The sequence below is a fragment of the Eschscholzia californica genome, unplaced genomic scaffold, assembly GCF_041429995.1.
Source record: "Eschscholzia californica isolate CP2 unplaced genomic scaffold, dmEscCali1.0.p SCAF_5, whole genome shotgun sequence".
Taxonomy (NCBI): domain Eukaryota; kingdom Viridiplantae; phylum Streptophyta; class Magnoliopsida; order Ranunculales; family Papaveraceae; genus Eschscholzia; species Eschscholzia californica.
Genome location: NW_028238472.1, coordinates 18,583,557 through 18,593,706, shown reverse-complemented (window position 1 = coordinate 18,593,706; position 10,150 = coordinate 18,583,557). Strand labels below are relative to the sequence as shown.

The window sequence follows — 10,150 nt, the reverse complement described above, 5'->3', positions numbered from 1 at the left end:
TGGTGGCCGGATTTTAGTGATGATGGTGGTGGTCGGATTTTGGTGATGATGGTAGTGGCCGGATTTTGGGATGATGGTGGTGGCCAGATTCCGACAACCTTTGCCGGAATGGAGAAGAAATGGCCAAAAAAGTTTCTTTCTCCCTAACAATTAGAAAATATACTGGTCAACTAAAGTTGACCAGTTTTTGACAAAGTCTTCACACCCCGAACACTATTTTCATTTCCCCAAAGCGTTGGCCATAAAATAATTATGTCGATTTTAGGCCATCGAGTTTCAGGTCAGTAGTAATTCGACACTTATCGATCTCTTTCTAATGACCATTGCAGTCAATATTAAATTCAGCAATTTGTTTTGTTCGGGCATTTGTTCCCCTTTATGTGGGGCCAAATAACATTTTCCTTTCTATTGTTTTGTGTTATACGGAGTAACATGATAAACTCTCCACTATTTTTGCAAGATTTGGACCCTGGTTGCCTGGGCGGAAGACAGGTATCCTAACAGGGCTGGACTACAATATCTTGTGGAGTGACAGAGAAGGAGAAAAAGAGATACACAAATGGAGATGCAGGGGATCGAACCCTGTACCTCTCGCATGCAAAGCGAGCGCTCTACCATTTGAGCTACATCCCCAATTTGTGAAGAAGGATGAAACGAGTTTTAATGATAGAAAAATATCACAACTTCAACAAAAAAACATCCGGACAACATTGCCTACATTGGACTAATTTTTCATACAGATTTAGCACATCAACCCAGCAGGCCAGTAAACAATACTTGCATGATTACAATTTCTAAGTAGAACAGTGGACTGTCAATTTGCTTTTTGTTTTTGTATTTTCATTCTATTTTAGGGAAATGGTACAATAGAGTGACTAGTGAGCAATCTTTTTGTCGAAAACAGACGACTGAGTCTGGTAAGTCATTTTTGGTACATTGACACTCAACAAAATGGAGTGACTAGTGAGCAATCTTTTTGTCGAAAACAGACGAGTGAATCTGATAAGTCATTTTTTGGTACATTGTTTGACACTCAACAAAACTAATTTGATAGAACTAATTTCTCATAGCACGATTTTTAATGAGTGGGCCGATGACGAGTTTGCTATAGGGTCCGTGGGTATATAGACCAAAATAATATTCAAAAAAGGTTTATGATCCAATCTTCTCAAAACATGGATATTTAGTCCTTTTACATTATAGACATAATAACCCATTCTTTATGAGAGAACTACCGTCCATGTCCCTCTTACAAAAATCACGGGATTTTTAATTTTCCATAGTGAATTTGGAATGTTTCTAATGTGGGCGTGATTTAGGGGATTTAAAGCAACTAACGTATAAATCCGAAATTGATTTATCTCTATCTTCTAACCGTTTTGGAAAGCAAATCTATTTCCAAATCAATTCACAACAAAAATCGTAACCAAATCAATTTTCTCTCTCTTTACAGATTTGGAAACCAAATCAATTTTCTCTCTCTTACTATGTAAATTTTTTTCGATTCAAATCAATTTTCTCTCACTTAACTTGCAGATTTGGAAATAGTATATTTTCTAGGATCAATTTAACGTGATTTGGGGGTTAATATACAAAACATATATATCACTTTCTCTCACTTAACTTTCAGTTTTGGAAATAGTATATTTTTCTGGGAACATTAAAGCAACATATGTTTTCGTTTTTACTCATACATAAATACACATAGAATACAAATTATGAAACAAATACGTAAATTATGTATTATTTATGACGAGAAACCGTCATTTGTCAAGTATACAACATAATTTATCAAATGTATGTGGGTCTTGTTTAATAAATTACACATAATTTCTTTTACATTCATCCTTTACATTCTGTTACAAAAAAAAAGTACAAAATCTTCTTTGGTTCAAAAATGGTGCCCATCCATGTACTCTCCATTAGTTTCGTTGACTCACTTTGATTTGATGATTCTCTTTGAAATTTCATCTGGTATATCAAACCTACACACATAAATACACATACATTAAAGAAAAAAAATCATATATTGTATTATAAACTACATGTACAGTTTCGTAAATTATATACAATGTTTTTCAAATTTTGACAACATTTGAAGGTTTTGAGTAGTTTGGTAAACTTATCAAGGCTACTGTTGTGGGTGAAAAGTACACGTAATGGTAAATAAATAATACATAATTTATGTGCACTTATACGTAAATTATATACATAATGGTAAGAACATGAAGATATACGTAAATTATATATACTTTATTGCAAAGTACACGAGATTTGATAGTAAAGCGAAGTATTTCTACTAATGAAATGAGTACTGTTTTGGTGTTAAAGCACGGGTAATGTTCTATAAATTACCTATAATTTACTATAAATTGTGGTAATTTACGATACAGTACATGTACTGTAAATTCTATTAGAGTAACCGTACGAAAGAACAAATGTTTCATAAATCCGTACGGATTGAAAACCAGATCTGAAGAAAAAAATGAGAATATCATTAAGCTTAAACTACAAATCTAAAGATATCTGCTATGATGATTGATTGCAATAATGTCAAACTCGAGTTGAAGGATTAAACATCAAGATCAAAAACATAAATGAAATTTTAAGAGAGAGAAAGAAAATAAACATCAAACATTCGATTGATGATTGATAATCTGATCTCACGAAATATCAGAAACAAGAGAAGATTAAACATAGATCTAAAGAAATATGATATTATCACTGGATGCAAACATAACATACTAACTTTGAAGGAATCATTGAATAAGGAATAAACATACAGATCTTAAACAGTTATGAAAATTTTAGAGAGAGAAAATAAACATCATACATTCAAAGTTAATGAATTAGCAAACAGATCTTATAGATATGTATCATAAATCTGATACGTTTTATAATAGAGCGAAATAATTAGGGTTTTAGTTATAAGAAGAAATATTAGATATTAACAATGGTGTTTATAAAGATTTCGAAAGTATTAAACCTGATAAATGATGAATTTGGACAGCAATATAATGTAGAAGAAGAAGATTTTCTGAGTTTAATGGAGGTTTGTCAACAAAATCTTTTTTAGAGATATCAAATAAAGAGTTTCCGTTACTGAAAATAATGAAGATATCCTTACTTTGAATAGAAACATGATTGGAGAGAAATATGGGAAATAATAATGAAGATATCCTTACTTTGAATAGAAACAAGATTGGAGAGAAATATGGTAGATAAATATGGAAAAAGATATGCATAGATTTCGAAGATAAATCAATTATAAAATATGGAAAGGTTAGATTAGGGATTATGAAATAATATTTATTCTAGAGATTTGTGTTTTCTCTCTAGATGAGACCAAATGGACTAGATATCCATTTATATTATTTTTTTTGTTTTAAAACCCTTTATAGGATTAGAGGGGATTATATCTACTATTAGGACCCGTTTTTTGGACTATAAACCCAAAAATTCTTTGCTATAACTGCAATTGAGCAATAAACCTCAATAACTCATTGAAGAGGTAATGAATTCTATCTTAGGTGTTGTTTGTTTTTTTAACTTTTCAGATCTGAAATCTGAATTGGGATGTATTCAGATTTCAGATGTTTGTTTTTTTTTCTTTAAGAAAATCTGAAATGTTTGCTGAATTAGGTCATTGTCTGAATTAGCTGAAAAGTAGTTCATATTTTTCAGACTTCAAAACAAGTCTGAAAACTGAGGTCCATGGCTGAAATGCATTAAATGTCATTTATACCCCCGTATACTTCTCAGTCATTATTTTATTTTGCACCACCACCACCACTACCGAGACAACCACCACCACCACCACCACCACCACCGAGACAATCACCACCACCACCACCACCACCGAGACAACCACCACCACCACCCAGACAACCACCACCACCACCTAGACAACCACCACCAACACAGGTACAAAATCTTTCACCACAAATCAGGAACCAATCCTCCACCATCACTGAAACTACCACCACCACCAATGAGACTACCACCACCACTGAGACTACTACCCCCATCCACTGAAACCACCACCAAAGGGGTACAAAACCCCTCACCACCATATCAGAAACCAAACCGCCGCCACCATAACAGGAACCAAACCTAGAAACCGACCACCACCACCAGTGAGTCTACTACCACCATCCACTGAAACCACCACCAAAGGGGTACAAAACCCCTCACCACCACATCAGAAACCAAACCGCTGCCACCATAACAGGAACCAAACCTAGAAACCGACCCCCACCACAAAGGTCAGTCTTATGCCCTGGCTAAAGTCTCAAAGATCTGAGAGATAGAGAGAGAAAGAGTGAGTGAAAGAGAGCATCTGAACCTTGCCTGAATTTCATCGCCGGACCTCTGTGTTTTCTGTTGGAGAGAGGGGGGTTGTGTTAGGAGAGAGACGACAGAGAGATGAGAAAGAGAGAGGAAAGTGAGTTTAGGGTTTTCTGTTGGTATTTATAACCTAGGCAGGGGTGAGAAAAATTAGGGTTTTGGTTTTTTTTTTTTTGTTGAACTTAGGGTTTTGCCTTTTGTTTTCAAAAAATTGTAATAAGGTTATAAATGTAAAAATAGTATTTCAGACTTATTAATTCAGACATAAAAAACAAACATCAAATTTTCAAAATAAATTAGGTAATTCAGTTCAGCAAATTCAGATTCAGACATTAAAAAAAACAAACAACACCTTAGTCCAATAAAATTGTAGAATATGAAAAATGAAGATTATCTGTATCACTGTATGCAAGATGGTAGGAAACCGGAAACTAATTTTATAGCAAAGAAAAGTTTCTACAAGAATTCGAGTCTAAATTAAACTAATCAGTAATCATCACTACCATTTTTCAGAAATGAAAGCTTTAACTTCATTAATGATATAGCTTATAGCGAGTTTATAACCCAATTGGGGCTACTAATTACCGTGGTCCCAAAAACTGGACTCTTGGCACATGGGGGTTGCATTTGCTAGTTCATGTGACATAACATTAGAATTATGATGGCAAGAAAGAAAATGGATTGAGAAGAAATCTTGTGAATGGTGTAGTATATATATCCAAAATTAACTATCACATTTCCTATCAGATCTTTTCTTCTTGACAGTTAATTGCGTTACATATAACTTTCAGATCTTCTCTTCTGGACAGATAATTGCATTACATATAACTTTCGTATCTCCCTCGATAATACATGTCTAGAAATCCAAATGATTGACCGATTCTAAATCTTCCTTAGAGCATCTCCAACCTGTGCCCGGCTGAGGCTAAAAATTTAAATTTTTGGCCTCAGCCGGACACTCGAAGCTAGGGGTGGGAATCGGTCCGGACCGGTCGGTACCGGACTCTAACTTCATCGAACCGGTCGACTCGGACATAAAATGTTGGTGACCACCTATTTACTCGGGCGGACTCGGACGGTCACTCTCAAGAATTCTTTGTCCATTGACCGTCCAAGACCGTTTATTTTACCGGGCCAGTCGGACACCGGACGGTCTCGGTCCGGGCTTTCCAATAAATTTACTTAATTCAGAACTTTATTTTTATTACCACAAACAAAATTACTTACAAATGAAGATGATTAGCCAAGAAATCAAAAGTAAATATAAAAAAAAAAAACACGGTTGATCATTATTTGACAAGATATAATTAAGTCATGTACTAATGTTTGGTCTTCCAGAGGACTATATGACTATAGCCAACGACCATCATATATTCATATGTCTATAAAATTCAACGGTCAATTTCTAAAAATGAGGACAGTTTAGTCGGTCAATCTATTCGGTCACTCGTACCGGTCGGTTAACGGTCGGTCCTTCGACATAGAATTTTGACCGTGACCGTCCGCCAATTTTTTCGGGCCGGTCGGACACTGACCGTTATGACCATCGGGTGTCCATGGACACTTTTTATCTCGGTCGAACGGGTCGGGTAGCGGTCTTCCGGATCTTTTTCCCACCCCTACTCGAAGCCCAGTCGACCCTAAGATTTTTCATTTTTTAATGTAATTAATTTTATTCTTCTGTTTTAAACTTTAGTTAGTTTTAATTTTTTTTAAACTTAACAAAAACTCACACATTAATAAATTAAAATACAACCCACCAACGTATCAGTTCCCGAATAATTTCTCAATTTTAGAAAATAATATTATTTCAAAAATAGTTCAAGCACGTGTTTCGTACTTACACAAAATCACACACGTTTTTCGCACACCCACAAAAAGCGACACACGCGTTTCTCACATACACAAATTTGAAGTCTAAAGAGAGGCTGAGGTTGGAACTAAATTTTTGAAGTTGAGGTTAGAGCTAAACTTTTTGAGAGAAACTTTTTCGGTCTAAGACAGGTTGGAGTTGGAGTTGCTCGTACATGCACAAGTCTCGATCACCGTCTCATGCCAATAATTTTGGACCTAAGTCCATCTCAAGTTTAATTTCGGGTTTAAGAACCATATTAGTTTATGGTGGGGTGGGGGGATTATTGCTCCTATTTTTGAATTTTAGACCAAAAAATTCTTTTATATGTCCAGCAATATATATTAAATTTAACACCGAGGATGTTGTCTCTTTGTGTATCCCCTGCTCCCGAAAAATCCAGTTTCTCTTTCAAGTGATCCAAATTGGTAGGTAACTTAAAAAGTTAGTACCCACATAATCTATATCCTTGGAGACTCTCATGTGTGTTTCAAATTTATAGACACGTAGTTATACAATAGAATAAGTTCAAGAAAATGTTTTCAACAAAAAAAAAAAAGTTCAAGAAAATGTGTCCCACCTTTCACTTGCTTGTTTGGATATCCAACATATATATTTTTTGGTGAAATGCACATCGAACATCTGTTAACAGAATAAAAGTCCATATGTTGTCATGTATCCAAAACGTGAATATCATTATTTCTCGGACGGTTCTCAAAGTTTTTGTTTCCAATATAAATGCAACTTTGAAATAAACTCTCCATAAGAAATATATGCATTTTCCACCAATTTTTTGTGGTGCACCAAGATCTCCCCACTAATTTGTACATATTTTTTTTTCTTGAAAAATGAAGAACCATTGTTAACATGAGTTGGCCAAACCTAGTACAAGAAAAAAAAACTTTTTCCATCTACCACCACCTATGTGGTATCAAATTCGAAGTAGAACTCAAAGTATAATATTTCCTCTTAATTTCCACCACACATTGATTCAAAAGTCAGCAAAGAATGAGCTAGTTCAACAAACAAAAAAAAAAACAAAGAATGAGCTAGAGATCTATATAAATTAACGACTTTTTTCTATACAAGATTGGTGGAAGGCAAAGTTCCATATCTCCTTTTTCATCTTTTAGCCACCCAAAACATCAACTTGGGTCCCATTTTCATTGTTGCCAATCCTAATTCCAATTGAAATCAATCTCAACTTACATTCATAACCTAAAAAGTCTTTCCTCCCAACTACTAACCTTGTTGACAAATTAGACTTGTCGTGCTCCAAGGGGCTATATCCAAGTCCTTTGTGATGCGCATTGCTGTCTCGAGAAGGTCTTTCCGTCATTCTGGTAGCCCGAGAGAGAGGGAGTTTTGTCACCCTTGTATCATTTAATGAGATCTACCTCACAAGTCAATATTTGATATGGATTAGTAAGCTTTGTGCTAGAAACATTTTTCCGGGAGAGATAAAAGATTTAACGTGAACTAAACTTATGGTGTGTTTGGTTGCAGGATTCCTAAGTAGGATTCCTATCAAAAGTGGAATTTGGTAGGAATCATGAATCCTTGGTCTGTTTGGCTACCAAGAATCCTAGGACTCTTGAATCCTAAGGATTCCTAATTCCAAAAATTGTATTGGACCAAAATCCCACCTTACCCCCTAGGATTTGCTAGGATTTTGGATTAATGAACCTAAATTTCAAACTTAAAATTGACAAAAAAATATTTCCTTCTACAAAATCACTATTTTTTTTCAAAATCATTATTTTTTTCAAAAATCATATTTTTTTCTAAAGACTTTTAAAAATACTCAAATAATAATAAATCCTACGATTCTTAGTTGTCAAACAAGCCAAAAAATATTACTAGGATTCATGAATCCGTGGAATCATGAATCCCAAGGACTCATGAATCCGCAGATTCATGAGTCCGCCATCCAAACACACCATTAGAGATTTACTGACTAGACGTCCCTACAAATTTCTTGAATACACTTACTTGAACAAGTTTTCTTTTACTTTTTTTGTTTATGTTTTGGTTAATTAATTTCTCTTCTTGTTCTACGAACGACATCTTCATGTCTCTATTTATAGAATGACCTTCTTAAGACTCTACATCTTCTCAGTAGTTGAAACAACTCAAAGGACTCTATAGACAAATAATATAATAAATTAGACTCTTTAGTTTAGCAACTTGTGACTCTCCAGATTACTAGGTAATCGCTTATGACATTAATAACTCCTCACTCTCCAACTTCTCCGAGACTCGAATGCATAACTATCTATAATTTAAATTATATATCACTGATAACTCCTCACTCTCCAACTTCTCCACCGAGCCAATACCAAAACCTTGCTATTATTTGCATTGGGTAGTTCTTATAAATCCTTGATCTCAGAAACTTGGTGTTAGGCCTGTGGGGTCACGTGACCCCACAGGCCCCTACGTGGGTCCTTCCCTGGTAGTGGTTGTCAAAAATGTGGTGGTGAGGGGAGGAAAGATCAAAGGAAGAGGAAACTTTTTTTTTTGAAATGTCGACGACAATGGTAATATCCTGACTATTTTTCGAGGTAGACAGAAGCAAAGAGGCAGAAGGAGCCGGGGAGAATTCAAAATTTTCGACCTACGCGGCTACGCTCGAATTTCAGGGAGACTAGTTTGAAAATCCCAAAGCAGCGACCCTTAAATGAACAAGATCTCCTAATATTTTCTCAAAAATCATCTGGATCAAAAGTCCACCTAAATCTATCTCATTTAATGGCTCGTATTCAGTTATAGTAAATCATCATACTAAGAAGAATCTAATGACCGGACATCTAAAATTTTGACAGAGAGTATTAATACTAAATTGAGTTTTTTGAGCTTACCCCCTCAACACTAATTAGTAATTGAGTTTACCACATTCAGTGATTAGTAATTGAGCTTACCCCCTTGAGTTTAGAATTTTTGACAAAACTACTAAGGACATGTTTGATATGGGATAATATTCATCAAAAAAAAAAAAGATATGGGATAATAAAATCATAAATTAAATAATGTAGAAACAAAATCAACCTCTACTAATCATATTATATATCGACCAAATCAAACAACAAAGTAAGGTGGAATAATTACGAAGAATCATATTGAAGGATAATTACTCTGGATAGTCACACGTACGCTAAAAACAACTTTTGTTTCTTTGCCAAAATATTAAATCTAAGGGGTAAGCTCACTTACCCATGGAGGAAGGTAAACTCAATTAGGACTAAGGGTAAGCTCAAAAAAGCGCAACTAAATTCTTCTAGAAATATATATCATTGAGGCCTTGGGCAAACGGCCCAAAATCATGGGAAGAATGAGGACCGGGCCCAAGGCAGTCCGGAATTATGGATCAGGTCCAAATTGTCAGCCCCTTGAAAGTGGAAAACTAAAAAACCTTCGGTTTCATTGTTATTACGGATCTGCCATTCAAAAAAAAGCGCGAAATTGACGAATTTTTTGGCCAAAGTCTGACGTCAAGTCAGGTTTCGAATGACTCCTCCACCCCAACGTCACTTCGTCATTACCTCGAGCCCACGCCTTTCAGTTTTGGAAACCGCTCAATCTCTCTCTCTCCATTACTCCTGATCATTCCTCATTCTTCGTCCATTACCCAAAAGAAACCGCTCACTCTCTCTCTCTAAAAACCAGTTCAAAAACTCAAGCTGTTCTTCATTCCTTCGAAATCTGAAGCTGTTCTTCATTCCTTCGAAACACTCAAGTTGTTCAAACACTCAAGTTGTTCAAAAACTCAAGCTGTTCTTCATAAAAGGTAAGTTTTCTTTAACAAAAAGAAAAAGGATTTTTGAGGGAAAAACCCTAAATCTAAAGAAAAACCCTAAATCTGACGAAAAACCCTAAATATTCCTTCGAAATCTGTTACAAATTTAACTTGGATCCTTACTGTTTGCAGATGGTGAAGAAAACCACAAAAAC

At 35.1% G+C, this 10,150-nt stretch overlaps 1 protein-coding gene and 1 non-coding gene across 2 annotated transcripts in view; one reads left to right on the top strand and one right to left on the bottom strand.

Annotated features, from left to right (window-relative positions):
- Positions 1 to 560: 560 nt before the first annotated feature.
- Positions 561 to 633, bottom strand: TRNAA-UGC (transfer RNA alanine (anticodon UGC)). The gene has a single exon. It is a non-coding gene; the product is annotated as a tRNA-Ala (tRNA).
- An 8,928-nt stretch (positions 634 to 9,561) lies between these two features.
- Positions 9,562 to 10,150, top strand: part of LOC147537627 (uncharacterized) — a 3,997-nt gene continuing 3,408 nt past the window's right edge. Inside the window, exon 1 of the mRNA XM_086642809.1 lies at positions 9,562 to 9,570. Coding sequence (XP_086498935.1) covers positions 9,562 to 9,570 — 9 coding nt within the window. The remainder of the gene's footprint in view (positions 9,571 to 10,150) is intronic.